Source organism: Grammomys surdaster, unplaced genomic scaffold (assembly GCF_004785775.1).
Source record: "Grammomys surdaster isolate TR1022 unplaced genomic scaffold, NIH_TR_1.0 126612, whole genome shotgun sequence".
Lineage (NCBI taxonomy): Eukaryota > Metazoa > Chordata > Mammalia > Rodentia > Muridae > Grammomys > Grammomys surdaster.
Window position 1 is genome coordinate 1,737,041 of NW_021621401.1, and position 24,292 is coordinate 1,761,332.

The 24,292-nt window shown below is 42.9% G+C and overlaps 1 protein-coding gene and 1 pseudogene across 1 annotated transcript in view; both read left to right on the plus strand.

Annotated features, from left to right (window-relative positions):
- Positions 1 to 24,292, plus strand: part of Pdpk1 (3-phosphoinositide dependent protein kinase 1) — a 63,650-nt gene that overhangs the window by 33,811 nt on the left and 5,547 nt on the right. Inside the window, exons 5-13 of the mRNA XM_028760827.1 lie at positions 3,099 to 3,243; positions 4,187 to 4,284; positions 6,488 to 6,563; positions 8,903 to 8,971; positions 9,230 to 9,326; positions 10,457 to 10,630; positions 14,647 to 14,864; positions 23,176 to 23,233; positions 23,956 to 24,108. Of these exons, the coding sequence (XP_028616660.1) occupies positions 3,099 to 3,243; positions 4,187 to 4,284; positions 6,488 to 6,563; positions 8,903 to 8,971; positions 9,230 to 9,326; positions 10,457 to 10,630; positions 14,647 to 14,864; positions 23,176 to 23,233; positions 23,956 to 24,108 (1,088 nt within the window). The remainder of the gene's footprint in view (positions 1 to 3,098; positions 3,244 to 4,186; positions 4,285 to 6,487; positions 6,564 to 8,902; positions 8,972 to 9,229; positions 9,327 to 10,456; positions 10,631 to 14,646; positions 14,865 to 23,175; positions 23,234 to 23,955; positions 24,109 to 24,292) is intronic.
- On the plus strand, positions 19,302 to 19,770 carry LOC114615166 (annotated as a pseudogene).

A 24,292-nucleotide genomic window follows, 5' to 3' on the forward strand; every position in this document is an offset into this window, starting at 1 on the left:
CTGATGGGATGCATGGTACGTGGCGTAGCCCTGTATGTAGTGGATAGTGGACCATGTGTGGAGACAGGATCACATCTCAAGCCAGGAAGTATAGTCGAGTGGGTGTGCTTGGGTTTGCTTCTTTCATGGCAATCTTCTTTGGGAACTTACCAATGACCAATGAGTCTCAGGAGCTCAGTGACCCACAGACATGTCAGTAAACCCTGCTTCTTAAAGATCTTACCACCTCAGACTTCTACTACCTGTAAACCAAGTCTTCTAGTCCTATGCATCCTTGAGACACCCAGATTTCATCAAGACTAGATAACCAAGACAGAGTCAATCACAAATGTTTGACTTTATCTTCTGTCGGGGACACAGTGGTAGGATCAGAGCTCAGAAGCCAGACAAGAGTACTCTTACTATGTAATTTCCAAATGGGACTGGCCATGTCAGTTCAGGTGGGAAGAACTCTAGGCCTTTGTCTAATGGCACATACTGTTCTTGGTCTAAGACCCAAAGGATCTCTCCTCCTAACCATGAGAATGGGATCCAGTGACTTCTGCCTCACTGATAATCCTTACTATACATTATATTATGAAAGAAAGATAAAACTTTTTGCAAGAAGAAATGCCAGATATGAGATAACACTGCCCTTCATTTAGTCATAATTTCAGTGGAGGAGAGGAGAGCTAGTCCTGTGTGTTCTCCTTTCATTACCGTCAAGAGACTCAGAATGAACCCAGACCCATTCAGAGCAGGTTGAGAATGAGACAGAGCCTGGGGACACCTTTGCCATAAATTGAAAACAGACAGGTGGATCACACAGGGACTACTGAGAGTTCATATATACTACTATGGGGCCCTGGAAAAGTGAGTCCAGAGGCTAGGTCAAGCATAAGGTTTCCCTGCCTTGGCATAGTCCTGGCTTGATCAGAGCCTAAACAGTGGGGAACTTTCCTTTTCACACCCAGATGAAAACCAAGAGGTCTCAGACTCAGGTGCTTTCCATCCTACTATCTTGGGTTCCCACCAGACCAGTCTACACCTGCTTGTCCTTGTGATGCCTCATTTGTTGCATAGAGTCAGGACCATTGCTTCTGACCAGAGGACTGGGTTCTGGTCCTGTCCATTGTTTTCTTTGTGAACTTCAGTCAATCGCTTAACCTCTCAACCAGGTTCCTCCAGTTGCACATATTAGACTCTTAGACTCCCTGGCTCTGTTAAGGCCCTTGTTAAGGCTCGCTCTCCCAGGAGCTCACCCAGTCTGTGACAGCTTTTGCCACCCTGGAGCGCTGACTATGGCCAAGGGAGTGGAGGATGTTCTTAGGATGCATGTTATATTGATGAGGTTTACAAGGACATTTTGTAATAGGGAAGGATATATATAATTGCAGAGAACCACCAGCCTGAGAAATAATCCCAGGCTCCTGCTATATTTAAGACCTACAACTTGCCTCTGCTTCTCTTCTGAGCTAAGACCCATAGGTTTTCCTGTCATAGGAATCAGGAACCAGTGAAGGGTCAGATAAAGGGCAAAACTGTGAAGCTAGAAAGAGAAGTTATCCCCTGTTCTCTTGACCCCATGACCAAAAGTGTGGCCTTATATCCAGGCTTCTAATTAGTGAGGCCCTTCTGTCAACTTCTGTTAGGCCAGAACTGGTGGCTCCATGGCATGTCTTAGTGTTTCTGTTGCCGTAATAAAACACCATGACCATGAACAACTTGGAGAGGAAAGGGTTTATTTCAGCTTAAAGTTTCACACCACAGTCCTTCACTAAGGAATGTCAAGACAGTAAATCAGGGCAAAAACCTCAAGACAGGAGCTGTTGCAGAAGCCATGGAGGAATACTGCTTACTGTCTTGCTCCCCATGGCTTGCTTAGCCTGTACACCTCAAGATCACTTTCCCAGGGATGGTACCACCCAAAATGAGCTAGGCCTTCCCACACCAATCACTAATTCAGAAAATGCACTAGAGACTTGACGCCTACAGGCAAATCTTAACAAAGTAGCTTTCCAATTGAGAGTCTGTCTTCCCAGATGACTTGTGTCAAGCTGACACAAAGCCATCCAGGACAATGCTTCTGAGGGAGCAGACAGGATGTAGCTTGGCCTAAGACCCTCTTTATTCTCCATAGTACATGTTTCAGGTCTCTGTCAGACTTTGAGTTGAGAGGCACAGGTTATCAGAGATGGCCCTGCCAGGGGCATCTTTACCAGCTTTAGTTGTAGTCCCGTCTCTTCTGGGTTGTTTCCTTACCTAGGGCTTCGGGCTTCTTCCTTAGTTGTTGATAGCAGTGCCTTGCAGACAAAAGCCAGAAAAGAGCCAGAAGTCCACCTTGGCTTCTTGTATGAATTTCAAGGTTGGCCTCAGCATTGCCACTGAGTTTAGTCAGCATCTGGCCTTGTGGCCCAGGCTGCCAGAGAGGTTCGGTACCTGGAGATTTTCAGTAAGAAACACAAATGTTTAGTGCTTTGGAGAAAAGTAATCATTTGGAGATGTTTTCTGTCAGTCTTCAGTCCCCTTCAAAGAAGGGAAACATGAGCAGAACACATTGCAGCATGGAGGTGCCAGGGGTAGTTATTTCTCATCTCCCCAGCAGGTGTTTCACAAATAGATCAAGTGAATTGGAAAACTAAAATTGTTATGAAGCATGACACTTTTATGCCTAGAAGGACAGTTAGCTCAGTCCATGGAATACTGAAAGTTCAGGCAGGGCTCACAGTGGTGGCTGTCATTTGGGGTTCTGTTAGGACTCAATCTTTAGAACTGTGCTCTTCTGCACTGTAAAGCCGCCCACATGTTGATGCCGTGGCCCTGGTCTATGGATCCAGTAGCCATCTAGAGGCTTCCTTTCATAGGCCACAGGGGACCATTTGTCTAGAAGTGCACCTGGGCTTAAAAGGTGCTGTTCGTGTTTTTTCAGGGACTGTATCTTAGAAATTCTGTGCTTGCACCTGGTCTTGGAGCTGGGGCCTGGATCTGACCCCAAAAAAGGCAACTTATCTTGGAGCACGGGTACCTTCAGTTTGTATTTGATAAAAAGAAAGTTCTTTTAAGGTTAATTTTTAGAAAAAATATATTTTTCCATTCTTCCTTAACCACAAAATATTCAGATTTTGGCCTTAGTTATGCCAAAAATGGAGAGCTACTTAAATACATCCGCAAAATTGGTTCATTTGATGAGACCTGTACCCGATTTTACACAGCTGAGATTGTGTCTGCTTTAGAGTACTTGCATGGCAAGGGCATCATTCACAGGTAATGGACACTGCCCCAGATGGTGTGTATAGCGCAGTTCCTGTGATGATGGGGGCCAGAGGCTCTGACGTGTACAAGGAATCCACACCGGTCCTCCGGGGTTGGCATTGGCTGGCCTTATACAAATTATGATGTAGGTATTTTCAGATGGTGGCTCACTGAGAAAGCTGTAAACAGGCTGGAAGTAAAAGGACCTTGCACTTTGAAAGTTTGTCTAAATCATCAGTTCAACTTGGGTGAGGTGTCTTCCTATGACACTAGCAGCTTAGATATTTGGTGCTTTTTATTTTGTCAGCTGCAACTTTTTATTTATTGAATTCTGGTCACATTTATATTCATTTTGATAAAAGGCAAATTAGAACTGTGCTTTATGAACTAAGAAAGTAAGCTCTATAATATGTCACTAAAAGTGGTAGACGAGGGGCTGGAGAGATGGCTTGGTGGTTAAGAGCACTGACTGCTCTTCTAGAGGTCCCAAGTTCAATTCCCAGCAACCACATGGTGGCTCACAACCATCTGTAATGGAATCCAATGCCCTCTTCTGGTGTGTCTGAAGACAGCGACAGTGTATTCACATACATTAAATAAATAAATAAATAAATAAATAAATAAAATCTTTAAAATAAAAAAAACAAACAAACAAACAAACAAAAAAAAAGTGGTAGACGAAGCAAGCAACTTTGACCATTGGAAGCCAGAGTTAAGTTTGTAACAACTCACCTGTTTTATAAAGATACAGTGATACAATTTTAAAATTATTTTGAAGTGCCTGTATCCTGTGCTGTTGATGCTTGTTTGAAGTGAACTTCGGGCTTGTGTTCTTGGTTTTTAGTCTTGTAAAGGTCAAGATTCATCATTTTGTTTTGTTTCTATCAAAATGCTGAGCATGTGATAATGCTGCTACTTTTAAACATTTCGTCTCAAAGTTAAAATTCTTTTACAGAGACCTTAAACCAGAAAACATTTTGTTAAACGAAGACATGCACATCCAGATCACAGATTTTGGAACAGCAAAAGTGTTATCCCCAGAGAGCAAACAAGGTGTGTTTGTTTTATTTTTTTATTTTTTTATTTTTTATTTTTTTAACAGAGCCCTGTTCTGAGCTTAAGGTTGAGAGCAACTCTGAGCCACATGTTACCTTGTATAGTCGTTATCACTAATACACAGATTCCTTTTGGCTCCTTTTGTTCAGTTTGTGACTCTAGTAGTAGGGGATGGACCAACTCCATAGAACATCATGTCAGTCATTTGTGAACTGAGGGTAGAGTCGTGGCACCTATATATGTATACATTGCAAGTGGTGTCTTGTGGAGCACATCCTAGATTCCATTGCCTTCTTCTCACTTATCCTGTCTCCTCATCTGATAGGTACAGCTGCCTGTGATGGCCCAGGCAGCCTAAGGAAGGTTCTAGGAAAATTTTACCTGTTTATAATCACTAACTTTCCAAGTCCTGTTCAGAGTTAGCATATAGTGTTGGATCACCTTCTAATGCCTTTACTATCGGGGAGGTGCTGTTGGGAATCTTTTTGGTCCAGAAAAGTAGGATGGCTTGTCACTAACATCTTCAGGAAATAGAAAAACTGCCCATCTGGAGGTATAGAAAAGAGAACAATTAGACACATGAGGACTGTGCCATAGCATTAGTAGAGACAGTAATCCATTAATGATGCTTCTGGGGGGAAGGAAAGCTGGAAAGTTCATCATGACCTTGTAAAGGATCTCTGATCCTAAGATGCATGTGATTCTTCAGAGCTGCCTGGTCTTTTAGCCTATATATACTTAGGGTCTCAATGTGAGAGAGAGACTATTAAGGAAGGTACTGTGCGATATGGTTGGCCACAGGCTTGGAGCAGTTGTGTTAGTGGAAGGAAGAGTTGATAAGAACTTTGTAGTATGTGCTTTTATGGCTATGGCTATGGCTACTTTTTGGAAAAGAGCATGCAAGAGCACAGTGCAGTAGACTTCTGGCCTGTCTCCACAAATAGCAAGCCAGGAGGTGGGAGCCAGAGATGATTGCAGCTGGGGTTAAAATAGAGAGTCCAGGTAGTGAAACAGGTTTTGTTCACATGGTGCTGCAGGAGATGGCCTGTCAGCTTCCCTTCATGGGACTTTGCTGTTCCCATGTGTGTTCTTTACCTCTGTACACTCCTTCTGTACTGGTAACATATTTACACCACCTTTTGGGGATAGCAAGCCTTGTCTTTGAGGTAAGAGACTTCCACAGATGGTATAGTACTGTGCCCTTGCTGCCCCTTCTTTCACTGGGCAGCTGAGATGCCCTGATGCCTGCATCTGATTGACTCATTCCTAGTAAGTAGTAGTCATCTGTTTGTCCAATGACGCTGACTTTATAACAAGCGGAACCAAATAACCTTCCCATCTCTTAACTCTTTCTTGTTGGGAGAGTCTGTCTTTTTTCCCATCATGCCTATGCTGACTTTTCCTGACTAAAACCTGGATCTAGGATGTATATGTGATCCTGACTGAGCTGTTTAGCTGGGCTGTGCTTTGGGCATTTCTTTCTTTGTGTAGATTTTCTTCAGAATTTGATGATTCAGCATAACACTAATCTTATTACTCTGTAACTACTTTAAAAAGTATAAAAATGTAGCCCTGCTCTATCTGCCACATGGAAGTGGAGTTGTCATGTTCCTCAGGAGCCTGAAGTGAATGGGAGGTAGACCTCTGATGTTGGTTCAGAGCAGATGGTATCACCCTTAGCTTGCAGATGGTATCTCCTGGGCCAGGATTACAGGCACTGGAGTGTAGAGGGTCCCTGGGCTAGAAGCCTGAGTCTCATTGCCCTAGTATCCTCAATACCAAAACTAGTGGTGACTAAAAAGAGGATGGTTTCTGATCTGTGGCTGTTTGGTTTTGCCTGGTGTGTGTTCTATGTATACTTAGGTGCCACAGGTCCAGTGATGTGTACCATGGACAGGACCCTTACCTCACATTGCTTTGCTTTAGTGACAAGATGATGGATGAATATGATGAATACCTCCTGCAGTTGGGTGTTAGGTAGAAGGTGCCAGGTGGATAGGGTCTAGTAGGTATCCTTGGGTAAGGTGCCTTTGATGGCTCAGTCTCTTCCAGGTGACCAGCTAAGCTGATGACCAGCTTCCATCTATATAGTTGGATGTGGACATCTTGAAGAATATACAAGAAAGGGCAGTGTGGTGGGAGGGCCACGGATTGCATTTTCAAGTGTGACATTTCTTCTCCCCCCTCCCCCACTTTTTAGCCAGGGCCAACTCATTTGTAGGAACAGCACAGTATGTTTCTCCAGAGCTGCTCACAGAGAAGTCGGCGTGTAAAAGGTAACTTGTGTTTACTAAAACTGCCCTTCTCTTCTCTCTGTGATATCTACTAGGTTTACCATAAGGAATTACTGTTTGGAAGAGAGACGTCAATAGGTCTTAATGAGTGAAGTGTGAGCCTGGCACAGCAATCAATCCCTCATGATCCCAGCATCTCAGAGGATGAGTTAGGAGGATCATGAGTACAAATTCAGACTGGGGTACATGGTAAAACCTTGTACTTAAACAAACAAAAATGATTAGATTTAATGGTGCATGCCTTTAATTCCAATACTCCAAGTCAGAGGCAGGTATATTTCTGAGTTCAAAGCCATTTTAGTCTATATAGCAAGTTCTAGACCAGACCAGCCAGAGATACATAGTGAGACCCAAAGACATTTTTTTTTTCTTTAACATTTGCTTTTTCTTTGATATGAAAAACCAGTCACAGAAAATAGTAAGTTAGGGCTGCAGAGATGGCTCAGTGGTTAAGAGCACTGATTGTTGTTCCAGAAGGCCTAGGTTCAGTTTTTAGCTCCCACTTGGTGGTCCACAAACCCAGTCACAGAATGTCTGAAGCCCTCTTCTGGCCTACAAAGGCATTGTATGCACGTGGTGCAAATACATACATACATACAGTCAAAATATACACAAAGTAAAATAAATACACACACACATAAATAGTAAGGTGGGCATGGTAGTACATAATTTTTTCTTCTAGCAGTTGAGGTAGGAGCAAGATCAGGCCTGAGTCTTTAGCTCTAACAGTAGTTCTAGGCCATACTGAGCTGGATAAGATTTTGTCTCAAAAACTAAATGCAAACAAATAGCCCTCTCCAAAGTAGCTACCAGTTATATGTAAAATAATTTTTTATTCCTTCACACTATTAGTCTGTACCTCAGATTTCTAATTTTTAGAATTGTGATCAATCTCAGGGCCTTACCTGTCCCTGGCCGGTAAGTGCTAGTGACATCTTGGCAAGGATAGAGCTTGGCTGCAAGATTTGATTTTGTGCCTGCGATGTTGTCTTAAGTGGTGGTTGTTGTTCATATCCTATGATGCCAAATTACTGCTAGCAGCCCACAAAAACTGCATACAGCTAGTACTTGGGGATAGTTGAGAATGGAAAGCAAAATCAGGTATATGATGTCATCTCAGTGACTCAGGAGAGCACAGGAAAGCTGGACATTCCAGGAGAGCGTTTTGACAGGAGAGGGGCCAACCTCAAGGCTCCTGATAGTTGGGCATCTGTGACATCTAGCTATATTGAGGAAACTAAGAGACATTCAGAATGGTACACCTGTAAGGCTGAGACAAGAGGATGGATTGAGACTCTCGGGAGTTTGAGGTCAGCTTGAGCAGTGTAGTAAGAACCTCTCTCAAGAAAAAAAAAGACTTGCCGGGTGGTGGTAGTGCACGCCTTTAATCCCAGGACTTGGGAGGCAGAGGCAGGCGGATTTCTGAGTTTGAGGCCAGCCTTGTCTACAGAGTGAGTTCCAGGACAGCCAGGGCTATACAGAGAAACCCTGTCTTGAAAAACCAAAAAAAAAAAAAAAAAAGACAGACTAATTACAAATAAAATGGACAGTCTTAAATTTTTTTTGTGTTAGTTTTTTTGAGACAGCCTGGCTGTCCTGGAACTCAGTTTGTAAACAAGGCTAGCCTTGAACTCAGAGATCTACCTGCCTCTGCCTCAAATGCTGGGATTAAAGGCGTGCGCCAACTAGCCCTACTACTAGTCTAGGTGTTTTTAGAAGAGGAGCAGGACTTTGTTTAACAGAGTCCAAAAAGGGAGGGGCAGGGTTCAGATCGTATCTTGTATACATCCTGGGAAGGTCCTTTTGAGACTCACAAGCATCCAGCTCTCACACCTTAGAACATGTGAGGTAATCATAGCATTTCACCTTACAGTGACAACCCTGTCTCTCCCAGCCCCATTGCCTAGCACTAGGAGCGTCTCCCTCAAATGTCCTGAAGTTGTGGTTAGCATTTATGTTCAGCTCCACCTTACCTGATCTGCAGCAGCCTGGCATGGAAGCATGTTGGTAGTGAATTATGTTATCCTTTCAGAATGAGAAAGGGACACATGTAGAAATTGTCAACCTGCGATAGAAGTGACATCTACAGGGGAGATGAACCACTTGGTAGTTGTTCCTGTCAAGTATAGTACTATTTGACTCAGGTCACAGGGAGATGCCCAGAAAAGCAAACTCAGACTTCTAACATCCCTGGTCTTAAGGAATAGGAATAAATTGGAGGCTGAACCTAGGGTGGAATAGACAGAGACTGTAAAATGAACCTCATTTGTCATTTAAATTATACCAATGCCATTTTTCTTTGTGTTTTCTCTACCTTAAAGTTCAGACCTTTGGGCCCTTGGATGTATCATCTATCAGCTTGTGGCAGGACTCCCACCATTCAGAGCTGGGTAAGAGGGATCCTGTACATCTCAGGCTTCTGAGCTTATCACCACATACCCCACTGCCAACAGCTACTGGTTGTGCCCAGTTGGGGCAGAACTTCATCACAACTTATGAATGTGTGCTACTTGGGACCTTTAGTAATATCGGGCCTGGGAGGTGAGGGTGACTTTGGGTTGTTCTATAAAAGTACAAGTACTATAAAAGTACTAGAGAGATTTGAAAAACGCTTGCCCAAATAACAGCTTTTTTTTTTTAATCCATAGAAATGAATATCTTATATTTCAGAAGATTATTAAGCTGGAATATGATTTCCCAGAAAAATTCTTCCCTAAGGCAAGAGATCTTGTGGAAAAACTCTTGGTAAGTATTTTGAATTTTCTTGGGTATTCTTTTGAAAGATGTGTTTAAGGTATACAGTGGTTATATAGTCAAATAGTCAAATATTTTTATCTTATCTCGTTATATCCCCTTTTACTTTTCCGGTGCCTAATTCTTGACTTTAATAAGACAGGAAATGACTGTATTATTTTCCATATGTTTGTTAACATCACATCACATTTTTAAGTGATTGCCACTGAGTGCCTGGGTTTATCCCAGGGACAGATAGCTGTAAATCTTACTTCAGTGACATCTGCCAATGCCAACTTTAGAGTGTAAGCTACATGAAGACTTTAAAGATCAAGGTAACAAGGCAAGAGAAAGAGATTTACCCTAGAAGGATGTGCCATTTTATGTTCAGGAGCTGTGGATCTCAGCCCTGTTTGCTTCCTTCCTAATTCTTTAGGAATCAGGGCCAGTTGTATATTCATGGGTAGGCCTGGGCTGCTGCTTCTCAGCCATCCTTCTGGACTCTTCCTCCATTTCCCTCTGTAGAGACTGTGGCACAGTCACTCCTAAGCCCATCCCACCCACCCAGCAGCATTTTTGCTTTGTTTTCAGTAGTATTTCTTTCTCTATTTTTTTTAAATAATATTTTTATTCTTTGAGAATTGTATTTTCAACATATATGCTCCCTAACTCCCTCCATTATTGCACCCTCAATCCTTTCCCAGCTTTGGGATGTCTCCTTCCTTCTTCCCTCCCCCCTCCTTCCTCCTTTTGTCCCCTTTTCCCCCATCAAGTCCAGCTTAGGTTGCCCAGCTAGTCTTGGGAGTGGGGCCTGCCTTGTGTATAGTCAACCTACCAGAGGCAACATCATTTTATGACATTTTGAGCTTTGGGCTTTAAAAAGATACTTGTTGCCCTCTGTGTTTGGAGGTTGAGATTTGTTTTTACCTGTGGGAAGAAAGGGGCAGAACCTTGGTCTGAGGCAAGAATCCTAGTCAACCTTGGCTTTTTCTGCCATGGCATGAACAGGCCTCATGAACAGGGGATGGACCACAGTGTCCCTATTCTTTCCAGGAGACCTCAGGGCTTAGAAACACTTCCACAAAATAAACAAGTAATTACATTTCAGTCCTTACAGTGACATATCTTGGCTATCATTTAAGGTTTTAGATGCCACAAAGCGTTTAGGCTGTGAAGAGATGGAAGGGTACGGGCCTCTCAAAGCTCATCCATTCTTTGAGTCCATCACATGGGAGAATTTGCATCAGCAGACACCTCCGAAGCTCACAGCTTACTTGCCAGCCATGTCAGAAGATGATGAAGACTGCTATGGCAATGTAAGCTGGCACACATGGGGGGGAACCCAGGCAGAGAGGAATCCTGCTTGCCATGCTGTGTGACTATGACTCCTTGGGACCTTAGTTTGTGTTATTACTGGTTAGAATGTGTGAGTGAGTACTGTGGACTTGGTGACGGTTGACTGCTTTACTGCAAAGTCGTAAATGACCAGCACACCTTGGGTACGCTGATCCCTGTACTTATTTCCTCAGCTGATGAGCTTTTACCTCATCAGCTAGATAGAAGGGAGGCAGGATGTGGTCTGGACCTGTAGCTGAGAGACCAGTGCCCTGCCATAATCCCTCACCTCCTGACACTGGGTCTTTTGGAAGCTCATCATTGCTATCTTTTGGCTCAGAACTTTTCTGATTTTTTTTTTAATGCTCTGGAATGCTTTTCATCTTTCCAAGAGAACCCAGAATGCTACTGATTTTGAGTTTCCAGGGATGTGATGTGGAGGGTAGACTGCAGTCCCTATAGCTTGATGCTCAGCAGTAGGTGCCTACTCTCTTCCCAGAGGAACCACCTAGGTTTGTGGCCAGTTGCTGTCACTGGCTTCAAGGCAGCTTGTCTCTGAAGAATTGAAAACAGACACAGTCCTTAAATATACTTTGTTCTTAAAACTTTCTCTCTTGATAAATGGGAAATAGCAGCAAAAGAAACAGATAAAAGAAACCACAGCATGCTTCCATGGTTTCAGTCTTTCTTACCCAGACTCTTCTTTCATTATGACCTTTATATTTGTTTATATTTATTTACATTCCAGATGTTATTCTCCCCACCCCCCAACTTCCTGTCCACCCTCCAACTGTTCCACATCCCATACCTCCACCCACCACCTGTCTCCATGAGGCTGTTCCCACTCTTGACCCTACCTGACCTCTAAACTCCCAGGGGCATCCAGTCTCTTGAGGGTTAGGTGCATCATCTCTGAACACAGACACGGCAATCTTCTGCTGTGTATGTGTTGGGGGCCTCATATCAGCTGGTATATGCTGCCTGTTTGGTGGTCCAGTGTTTGCGAGATTTCAGGGGTCCAGATTAACTGAGGCTGCTGGTCCTCCTACAGTGTCGTCTTCCTTCTCAACTTCTTTCAGCCTTTCCCTAATTCAACCACAGGGGTCAGCAACTTCTGTCCATTGGTTGGGTGCAAATATCTGCATCTGACTCTTTCAGCTGCTTGTTGGTTCTTTTGGAGGGCAGCCATGATAGGTCCCTTTTTGAGAGCATTCGCCTCAGTAATAGTGTCAGACCTCCCCCTGAGCTGGATCCCACTTTGGGCCTGTCACTGGACCTTCTTTTCCTCAGGCTCCTCTCCATTTCCATCCCTGTAGTTCTTTCAGACAGGAACAATTATGAGTCAAGAGTTTTGACTGTGGGATTGCAACCCCCTCCCTCCTGCTGGAGGTGGGCTCTATAAGTTCCCTCTCCCTACTGTCAGGCATTTCATCTATGGTCCCTCCCTTTGAGTCCTGAGAGATCTCCCAGATCTCTGGTGCATTCTGAAGGGTCCCTCCAACCTTCTGCCTCTAGAGGTTGCCTGTTTCCATTCTTTCTGCTGGCTCTCAGGGCTTTGGTCCTTTTCCCACACCCAATACCAGATCAGGTTCCCCTCTCCCCACAACCCCCATCCACTTTCCCTCCAAGGTCCCTCCCTCCCTTCCCACTTGTGATTGCTTTCTTCTAGTTCATTGATTTAAGTCAGTTTTCCTCATTTGATTTCTGTTTTCTTGGCTTATTCTAACCAGTTGCCATGTGTAGAATTCTGTTCAACCGACTGAGCAATTCTAACATTTACCTAAAAGCCTTCCAGAGCAGCCAGGGTTGGGGGCAAAGGGGTGTGATCTCAGCATTGAAAATGGTAAGGCAAGAAGATTGAAAGCTGGAACTGGAGAGATGACTCAGTGGTTAAGAGAACTTTCTTTCCTTCTAGCCATTATGAGTTTGATTCCTAGCAACCACAAGTTCGCTCACGACTATCTGTAATTTCAGTCCCAGAAGATCCAACACCTTTTCTGCCCTCTGGGAGCACTAGGCACACACATGGTGCATCCATCCATCTATCTATCTATCTATCTGTCTATCTATCTATCTATCTATCTATCTATCTCTTTCTCGATAGATGGATGGGTGGATGGACGGACAGATAGACAGACAGATGTGCAAGGAAAAGTCCTGTGTACATAAAATAGTAAATACAATATTGAAAGTTCATGGTCAGTCTGGCTACAAAGGTAGGCACTGACTCAGAACAAAACAAACAGAAAACCCGAACAAAGAAGGTCTTCTAAAGCTGAATTAAAGCCATTGCTATTTGGCACATCTCCATTTTTTTCCTAAAATGTTCTTTGTGCCCAGATTTTTAGGGAATGAAACTCAAGTGTGTCTATACTGACATTGATCAGTTTCTGTTTAGTGTGCTTCCTGCAGAGAACGTAGGCCCTGAGCCAGGATTTCCTGCCCCTACCCCCAAACCCTCTTAAATGCTCATGAGTGGTGTCCTTTTGGATCATGTCATGGGGTGCTGGTGGAATCGTCTCTACTAGGACTCTGATCCTTGCAGAAGTTAACCAGGAATGGGAGGCAGTCCTTCAGCTTATGGTCTCTATGCCTTCTTCCCCATCACTTCCAAGGGCAGCTATTTTTTTGAGGAAAGCATAAACTCTATTATCTTCAATCTCAACAGTCAGGACTGTTTCTTCGTGTGTATTTGTACACATACATGCATCCAAGCATCTCTGTAGGCCTGCTGTGCACTGCTGAGGACATGGCTTTTTATATTGAAAGCTTTGACTTCTACCTGTATAATCTGGTTCTTAGTGGCAGCAATTTGATTTTGTTGGGTAGCTGCTCAGCTCTTTCAGTACAGTTTAAGGGCTGTATAAGAATCTAGGCAGATAGCTTCCTGTACCAAAGGTAACCTTTAGATAGTGAGACTGGGCCTGGGGAGTGCTGTAACAGATGAAGTCTACACTGAAGGTACTCCTTCTACATGGTTGGAGCAGCTCAGGGATATGGAGAGGCAGCTTTGTGCTGGTTTTAAATTCAGAGTTGGCTAGAGGAAAGTGACTCTGAGCTTCAGTTTCTGTGTCAGAAATTGAAGCCACGTACTGGCTCTGAAAGTTTTGTGGGGGACACCTCTCCCTCCAGTAGAAGTATGATAGTCATCCCTATGAATTGAAGCAGAGACATCATTCATCTCACTGGGGAACCTTCATGAGGGAAGTGGAGACAATGCTGGCATGTGAATCTGAAGTCAGCAAGATGGAGCTGTGACTGCTGTGGGCTGTGTAAGCATAAAACGTGCAGAGGGCCACTGAGCAATAGCAAGGAGGTGGTGGACACAGGGCTTGTAGAATCTGCAGGGGGTAGAGGCTGATCTCTGTAGATTAGTAGCCAGGGCTCTTCTGGAAACTCAGGATATAGAAGGTAGGGCTCAGGAGGGTGAGGCTTGCACCCAGCCTAGCTATCTGCCCAGGGTGGCCATACCTAACTTTAGCATGTTCAAAAATCTTCGCCGTGTCATTGCTTGGGAGTGTGCTAGATAGAATGTTGACTGCCCTCATGGCATGTTGTGAATAGTTCTGCTTTCTGTGTCAACACTGACTTGGATTTTAAAAAACAAATGTAAGCTAAATCAAGCTATACAGTGACTATAAAACCTAAGACCCCTGGACTGAGTTCCCTCCAGAGGCATGGCTTGGGGTGCTGTGCTTGATGAGGTGCCAGATTCTTTTTCCCTGGAGATGAAGGATTTGGTATAGCCCCTCTTTGAACTCTGTTTCTATCAGAAGAGGAACCTGTAGCAGAAGGTCCAGCCTTGCCTTGGTCCAGTGGTCCAATAGCCATTGGAAAAGAATCTGTCTATATACATCGGTACAGGCAGTCCATCTGCCTTTGAAGTGAATGTAAGCTTGCCAGGTTATGAGTGGCTGTGGGGGCCAGGCAATGTGGGAGGGGTCTTTGGCCTTAAAGACAAATTAAGGCAGCTTTCTCTTCTCCTTCTTCCCTGCAGTACGACAATCTCCTGAGCCAGTTTGGCTGCATGCAGGTGTCATCCTCCTCCTCTTCCCACTCCCTGTCTACGGTGGATGCCAGCCTGCCCCAGAGGTCGGGCAGCAACATAGAGCAGTACATCCATGATTTGGACACTAACTCTTTTGAACTAGACTTACAGTTTTCAGAAGATGAAAAAAGGTTGTTATTGGAAAAGCAAGCCGGTGGAAACCCTTGGTAAGAACTATAGGCATCAGCAGCCCTGTCTAGAATATAGGATGCGTGGGGAGCAGACATGGGCTGGGTTAGTTGTCCTTGTCTCACCTCTCCAGTGCTTTTCAAAGAAACAAAGTTCCCAAGTTGTCCTACCTCAGGAATGGGGCTTGAATTACATTGTTTTTTTTGACAGTTTTTTTTTTTACACATTTTTACATCTTTATAAATTGATTTTAATATTCATATATATGAAAGCCATTCTCTATTCTGCCAACATTTTCTTCAGCATATTTCTTCAGTCTGTTGATGGGTTTTGTTTCATTGTTGTAACTTTACAATGTCCATTCAGCTGGTTCCTGTTTTAAATTTGAGTCTGAAAGGGCTTTAGTATTTTTACCTGGCACCCCCCCCCTTTTTTTTTTTTGGCAAGGTCAAAAGACCTTTTTGACAAGGCCATTATGTAGACTACACGGCCTCAAACTGATACAAATCTGCTTGCCTCTGCCCTCCAAATTAGGATTAAAGGTGTGCACCATGAGGCCTGACTTTTTTCTTCTAGAAGTTTTATGCTTTTACCTTTAAGTTTATTCTCTGACAATTTTATACATGTATATAATAATATACTTTGAGCATATCTATCCCCATTACACTTCAACATTTTTTTATGGCAATGAGCTCTCTCAGGAATATATATTTGAGTGTAATGGGAGGAGAAAAACTGAAGGCTTGTTAAGGCAGGCGGGAAGAATGTTTAAGACTCAGGAGGTTTGTGAGGAGGAGGAGGAAGAAGAGGAAGAGGAAGAGGAGGAGGAGGAGAACCCTTAGTTGCTTTTCCTGAGGGATGCAGTTGGCTAAGACTAGACTGACTTACCTCCAAAATGTATTTTCTCTAGAACAATTAAATGTAGATATTGGCTCCTAGAAATAATCTACCATCCTGAGAAGTTTGTCCTTAACTCCTTCTTTCCTAAGGTGCTAGTACTATTAAGGATAGGAGAAAAGGATTTTTGATTTTGCTCTATTTTTATTTATTATTTTAAAAAAGATTTTTAAAAAAGTTAAGTGCATGTGTGTGTTTATTTACATGAGTGCAGGTATGTGAGGAGGCCAGAAGTGTTGGTCCCCTGGAGCTGGAGTTACAGATGTTTGTGAGCCACACGGCATGGTTACTGGGATCTGACCTCAGGTCCTTTAGAAGAACTGTAAATGCTCTTAAAGGCTGAGCTGTGTCTTCAGCTCCTTATTTGTTCATCTTTTAATTAACATGGTTTCATTATAGTATTCCCATATGTGGTTCTTTTTTATTGATTCTCCCTTGCCACCCACAGATATGTACTCCTCCTACCCCCAGTAGTATCCTTTCCACTTTCAGATTACATGTATTCTCGTTTTGTTTTGTTTTGTTTTGTTTTGTTTTGTTTTGTTTTGTTGAGACTGGGTTTCTCTGTGTGACCCTGGCCATCCTAGAACTCATAGAGTTCTGCCTGTCTCTGCCTCCCGAGTGCTGGGCTTAAAGGCATGTGCCACCACTGCCTGGCTCAGATTATGTTTATTCTATTACCCCTAACCCTAACCCTAACCCTTTTGAAATTTCCCCTTTCCTTAAGGCTTTCCTTTGCCCCTTATGGTTCTCTTTCTAGTTTCGCGACCTACACTTGTCCCCACCCCATACACATGAATATAAGCATGTACACACACAGAACTAGGATCTACACATGAGAGAACGTTTTCCTGCCATTTCCTTTTCTTTTTGTATTTTGAGACACAGTCTCACTGAGGTAGAATGAACTGTGTAGCCCAAGGTAGCTTTGAACTTGTGACAATACTTCTACTTTAGCCATCTAAATGTTATAATTCAGGTGTGCGCCACTGTGGACCACTTTTTCACACCCATCCTTTGATGCCGACTTGACTCGTCTTGTTCCCCCTTCTTGCTGTTGCGAGTGATGGAGCAGTAAGCGTGGATGTGCGTCTCTCTGTCTCTGTACTGGGCATCCTGTGTGTAGCTGTGTCCTAGGAGTGACATAAAGGGTCATGTAGCAGTCCAAGTTTTAGTTTTGTTTTTAATTTTATTTTTTTGTTCATATACTTGTATTTGCCACATGTATGAGAGTACCTGAAATGTTGAAGAGAGGGTATCAGTCTCCTAGAGCTGGAGTTACAGTTGAATCTGCCTTCTATATGGGTTGTGTGAACTGTTCTCAGGTCCTTGGAGAGAACAGAGTATGCTTTTAGCCATCTCTTCAGCCCCATAACTTTATTCTTTTGAGAAACCTCCATACTAATTTCTGCTCAGAACAACAGTAAGTAAAAGTTCCTCTTTCCTCTGTGTAGCCCTGGCTGTCCTGGAACACACTATGTAGACCAGACTGGCCTCAAACTCAGAGACCTACCTCCAGCATCTCTGCCTCCAGAGTGCTGGGGTTAGAAGTGTGCACCACCACCCCACCACCCAGCATCGTCATTTGTTTTCTTGATGGTAGCTATCCTGACTGGGATAAGATTAATCTCAAAATAGTTTTAATTTGCATTTCCCTAGTAACTAAGGATGTTGAATACTTTTTAAAACTTGTATTAGCCATTTGTATTTCTCCTTTTGAGAATTCTCTGTTTAGTTTGAATCTGCAGAATCCGCAGTTTGGATTTTCTAAGTGTTTACTTTTATAATTCTTTATATATTCTAGATATTAATCCCTGTGTGAAGTGTGGCTGGTAAAGATTTTCTCCCATTATGAAATCTAAGGAAGATTTTGATCAAAGTAATTTTAGATGTTAGGTACAGTTCTAAGCAGGAGTTTTGTAACGGCATCCTAGGCTTCTGTATGCTGAGTCTTCAGCTGTCTTGCTTTCTATAATCTCATGTAGGAGCCCTTCCTCTTAGAGCCTGCTCAGAAGCACTATCTCTTTGGGTATGTGTTTCAGCTCTCCTGGGTCTTCACCTCTGCCTAGGGCTGTGAGTGCTAGACAGAACAGGAAGCCTACAGTCTCTTGTCTGCTGTCTTTAGTTTTGGGATTCTCTATCCTTTCCAGTCTTTAAGCCAAGTGGTGGTAGTCCCAGCATTCAGGAGGCAGAGGCAGGCTGATCTCTTGAGTTTGGGGCCAGCCTGATCTACAGAGTGAGTTCCAGGACAGCCAGGGCTATACAGAGAAACCTTGTCTCAAAAAAACAAAAACAATTTTAGTTCTGTGTGAAAAGTGATGTGTCTGCAGAGTTTCAGGGATTTCCTATCCTTCTTGTGGCAAAATTAATATATTAATGCTAAGATAATGTTTACCTTTTTCTCACTGTTATTTGCTGCTAGTATGCAGTGGAGTTTTTCAGTGATCATATACTGGAGGGTGGACATTATCTTGACAGTATATAGAATGGTTTTCTTTATTTTTGTTTTTTTCGAGACAGGGTTTCTGTGTAGTCCTGGCTGTCCTGTAACTCACTCTGTAGACAAGGCTGGCCTCAAACTCAGAAATCCTCCTGCCTCTGCCTCCCAAGTGCTGGGATTAAAGGCGTGTGCCACCACTGCCCAGCTAGAATGTATTTATATGTTATTTTATTTGAATTTTCTGTAGTAGGATTAAAGATACATAATTTTTGAGATTACTATATCCTAATCCTAACAGTTCTATATTCTAACTAGCAATCTTCAGTTATACCTGCTATAGTTAATTTGTAATTTTAATCATCTAGTAAGTCATTACTTTAAAATTCTGACCATTGATGTGCCTATATAGAAATACAAGTAAAGTTTGTTGGTCTGTTTTGCAATAATATTAAAAAATATATTAAAGTACTATTAAACACTTGTGACACATTTATAATACAAACGTGAGCATTGATAATAAATTAAATGATAGTTTTTTTCAGTAGTCACCATTTACATCTACAAAGATGTCAGTGGCTGTGGAGATGGCTCAGTCAGTAAAATTCTTGCTGTGCACCCTTGAGGACCTGAGTCCTCAAGTCCTAACAACCACATAAAGAATTAGGTGTGGCAATGCAGCCAAGAGAAAGCATTAATTAAGAGCTAACATCATTCTCATGGTTGGGAGTATGGACCCAGCAGGCAGGTAAGAGTTGGAGCAATAGCTGGGAGCTTTACATCCTGATCTGTAGACACAGAGATAGATACTAGGCTAGCTGTAGACTTTTGAAACCTCAAAATCTACCTCTAATGACACACTTCCTCCAAAAAGGCCACACCTCATATTTCTTTGAAATAGTTCCACTCTTTGATGACTAAGCATTCAAATATATGGGCCTTTGGGGCCCATTCTCATTCAAACTACCATAGGTAGAGTTACACATTTTAAAAAAAAAAAGAGAGAGAGAGAATGATCAGATGAGGGAGACACCTGCATTGACCTATGGCCTGCACACATGCAAACATATGTGCATGAACACCCAGAAGATTTGAGTTTTCTGCCTACATGGTTTCTGGGTGCCAGGGTCTGCACCAAAACATGGCAGAGGTTGGGTCCAAGTCAGTGCTGTTCCTGTATCTTGGTAACATTTGCCGGTCACCCATTGCAGAAGCAGTGTTCAGAAAATTGGTAACTGATGTAAAAGTTTCAGATAATTGGAGGATAGACAGTGTGACTACATCTACCTATGAAGTGGGGAACTCCCCTGACTATTGAGGGCATGAGAAAACATGGCATCCACATGCAACACGTTGCACGGCAGATTACAAAAGAAGACTTTGCAACATTCGGTTATATACTATGTATGGATGAAAGCAATCTGAGAGATTTGAATAGAAAAAGTAATCAAGTTAAAAACTGTAAAGCTAAAATTGAGCTACTTGGAAGCTATGATTCACAGAAACAACTCACTATTGAAGATCCCTATTATGGCAATGACTCTGACTTTGAGCTGGTGTACCAGTAATGCCTTAGGTGCTGCAAGGCCTTCCTGGGGAAGACTTACTAGCTGGTCCTAACCACCACCATTGAGTAACTCATCAGTGCTATGCCCAAAGGTGGTGGCAGTCTTTAGCCCCATACCCTACCTCTCCTTTCAGTTGACTTACTGTATCTTTAAAATAATTGTAGGTGGAAATTAGGCATATGTTCAGAAGGATAAAAACATTTGAGTCAGACAATTTGAGGTATGGCTAAGCATTTTTAGATTAACTAAACCTCTGACCTTGCCGAAATTACAAAATAGTGGAACAAGCATATATGGAATAAAAGGAAACCCAATAAAGTAAGAATGACCTACAAAGGTCCAGGTCTGCCCCTGAGCCCAGCAAGCCTGGGTAGTCTGTTCTAACTGGAGTGTGTGTGTGGCCAGTTTGCTTGCCTTATGCCTTTCTATCCTAGACTCTTATCTCCATCCACAGCAGCCTTCCATTTAGCATTGGAAGAGTTTAAACCCAGCCACACTGAGGGTATTCAGGTATTTGAGAGAGGAGAAGCTGGATGTGATGATGGGCCTGGAACCCCAGCAGGCTGTCCTGGGCTATACAGTGACACCCTGTCTAAAAATAAACAAAGATAGTAACAGACAGGAGCAACAGATTGATAAAGTTCAGAGCTTTAGTCTTACTTGGTTTTTGTCTAGTTTATTGAGCTTTGTTCCTGTTTGAGCCACTTTGCTTCTTTTAAAAAAAAAAAAAGTAAGTGTGCTTAAATAGTGGTGTTTGTAAGTGTTCTCTTGCCAACAGTTTACAGTTACAGGTGAACATGAATAATTTTAGTGTATTCTCAGAAAAGGGACCTCAAATTTATATGGATGGATGTCAGAAAGGAACATGAATTGAACTGGGAAGTTATCAAATACAACTAAAATATGAAAAAAAAATACAACTGATTTGAGTTTTCTGAAGAAGACATGGTTGTAAGAACTGCAGAGCTGGCCGGGCGGTGGTGGCGCACGCCTTTAATCCCAGCACTCGGGAGGCAGAGGCAGGCGGATTTCTGAGTTCGAGGCCAGCCTGGTCTACAGAGTGAGTTCCAGGACAGCCAGGGCTATACAGAGAAACCCTGTCTCGAAAAACCAAAAAAAAAAAAAAAAAGAACTGCAGAGCTATGTTATTCTTTCGAGCTGAAACTGTCCACCCTTGGTAAGGAGGCTGTAGCACAGCCATACCTTCTTAAGGATATCAGAATACCATAGAACCAGGGTGGCAATCCACTGGACTAGAATTAGCCTACCCAGTCCAGCATAGAATCAGTGTATAGAGTGTGCTCTCTCTGACGTGCAGAGAAGGCATCTCACAGTGAAGAGAGCAGTTCTGAAAATTACTGCAAGAAAGTACACTGGGGAAAAAGTAGACATATAAAAAGATGGAGAAGGTCCACAAATGAACTACTGGCTATCATATTGCTTTCAAGAACATTGAGTAGGTGCCTTTCATCACCAGGAAAGAAGACTGACGACACTATTGCAGACAGCTGTTTCAGCAAATTACCACTTTAAAAACCAAGAAGGATACACTTATGATACGGCCCAGTATAGAGTAAATCAGCTGTAGGCATGTGTATGAGTACATGGTAATAAATAAATTTTATGTATGTGTGTGTATGTGTGGAAGTTAGGCATATTGGCAAGAGCCTTTAACCACTGAGTCATTTTGCTGTTCAGGTTAATTGTTTTGGTTTGTTTTTTTTTTTTTTTGTGGTTTTTTGTTTGCTTGCTTGCTAATTCTTTGTTTTTCCTGAGACAGGGCTTCTCTGTATAGCCCTGGCTGTCTTAAAACTCACTTTGTAGACCAGGCTGGCCTTGAACTCAGAAATCTGCCTGTCTCTGCCTCCCCAGGTGCTGGGATTAAAGTGTATGATTAAAGGCATGCACCACCACTGCCTGGCATGTTTATTATTTTTAGTTAAATAAATAATTGAAGCTGGGAATGGTGATATATGCCTGCAATCCCAGCATATAGAAGGCAGAGGCAAGAAGATTGAGGCCGGCCAAGTCTGTGAAGGTTCTAGGCAAAGCAAAGCAATAAAGGTGAAAGCATGTGTTGACGTTTTCTGGACTATGTGTTGGTAGTTACAGTCCAGAGAGAATAATGCTAATAATGACGGTAACATTCCTTCAGTGTTAGAGGATATAGTTCATGAGGCCTGTGCTGTAGAGATGGCCCAATGACTAAGAGCACTGGCTGTTCTTGCAGAACAGGTTCATTTTTCAGCAAACAGTGGCTCACAACCATCCACTAATTCCAGGCAGTCTGATGCCTCTCTGGCTTCATTGGCACTGAGCACATACATCATGTACATACACATGTGCAGACAAAACACTCATGCAAAGAGTGGATAAACCTTTCAAAAGCAAAATAAAATAACATGAGGCCTGAAGGCTAGATTGCTGATATTTGAAACAGATTTGTTGCTGCTTTGTTCCAGGGGCCACTCTCAGCTATATAGGATACTAGATTGAAACAGTGAGGCTGTGCTTGAGCCTCAGGCCCAGGTCCTTAGAGAGTTGTCTTGGGGTCTGTGTGGATAGCAGAGAGGAGAGCCAGGCTTTGGAGTTCTGTGTTGCATTGCCATTATGTAGTTGACCATGGGTGAAGCATGAACTCCTTAGCCTCTGTGTCTTCATCTCTTTGGCATTGATGACAGAGTTTGCCTGTTTTAGGAGAGCCACATTTGCTATGTATGAATTCAAAGTTGCATATTAAGCCTTGGCATATAAGTAAGATTAGGCACATCTGAAGCTATCTTTTAAGGATTCAGGATTCTATATAACTTTGGATTCTAGGCACTCTTAGGTGTCCTGGCTTGAAAAGTAATTTGCAGATTCTAATATTGATTTGCAGTGGATCCAAACCTCTGAAAGTTTTTTCACCTAGCATGTTTTGTTTTGGCCCTTTTTGTTTTCTGAAGCAGTGTTCCAGGCTGGCCTAGAACTTGATATGTAGGCAGGATAACTTTAAACTCCTGCTCGCCTTTGTGTCCTGAGTTCTGGGATTAAAGTTATTGCCAGCCCACTCAGCCTCACTGCAGCTTTTTTGACATGATGGTGATGGTGGTGATGTTGATGAGATGGTGGTGGTGGTGGTGGTGGTGGTGGTGGTGGTGGTGGTGGTGGTGGTGGTATGTGTTAGCTTGTTTCTGTGACACTATCTCCTAACTTCCTCTACTATGCAGGTATCTCCAGCTAGAAGATGATCTCGGGAATAGATTATGGCCCATATGTACAGATAAAATCTTAGACATTGCATCACTGTATCTGGGGTATCTCCTGGACCTGAAAAGAAGCTGCATCTTTGGGGTGGGGTCGGAGACAGGATTTGATGGATATAAAGTCTACAGAGGCCCTGTGGGTATTTCTCAAAGTGTAGAGTTTAGAGAACTGCTGGATCATTCTTCTTTCTTTCTTTTTTAGGCACCAGTTTGTAGAAAATAATCTAATATTAAAAATGGGCCCAGTGGATAAGCGAAAGGTGAGTAGGTTCCCTGAACCTCTTCATCCTGTGACTTCCTACTGCTTCTGTCTCAGGTCAGTTCTTCACCGTGGGGTCTTGCCAGGAATTGTTTGACATGGCACTTTTCATCTTGGGATGATCTTTGGAGATCATCTCTAGATATTATAAAACACTCAGACTCTTAGGGAAGCAGTCCAGTCCTGTGGAAAACCAGCCTTATGCTCTGGCCACAGGGCACGGTTGCACAAGGCTAAGGTTTCTGTCACATTGAAGAGAACAGATTATTTCTTAGAGCCCAGCAAGTAATCTTTCATTAGAAGATTTGAAAGTTACAGGGGTTGTTGTTTATTACGTTTTCTAGGCAACAGTTAGTGCAGAATATATCAAGACTTTGCCAACAGGAGCCTCCTGAATCCCCTTCCTGGCTGTGTATACTATAGAAGTGAGAATCTCCATGAAGATGGACTGAGGCCTGGCCTACCAAGGGCAGGATTCTGTGCCTTAGAAAAGCTGAGTGATCAGGACACTACAAGCTAGCCATTGGAAGGCATATTGTAAGCTAAGCAGCAGAGACCTATTCTTATGATTTTCCCTGATATATTATGTTGGACCTAGGTTCCAGGTTGAGGAGGAAATGTCTCAAGTCAATGGAAAGGTGGCTGGCAGTCACTATGTCCTGAGCTACTTACCAGTTAGTCTCATCTATGTCTTGATCAGCTTATTTATTTTATTTATACCAGGGTTTATTTGCAAGACGACGACAATTATTACTCACAGAAGGGCCACATTTATATTATGTTGATCCTGTCAACAAGGTCTTGAAAGGTGAAATTCCATGGTCACAAGAGCTCCGACCAGAAGCCAAGAATTTTAAAACTTTCTTTGTCCACACGGTGAGTCTATCCCTATAAGGTGCCTGATTGTGTCTCCTCACAGGCTTCTACATCTCTGTTGGGAGTATCCCTCTAGGGTCAGGTCAGCATCTTGAGTCTTAGAGACAGGCCTATATGAACAACTTAGGCCTGAATTGGGCCAGGAGATATACTCTGCTTGATTTTAGTTTTGATAGGTCACCTG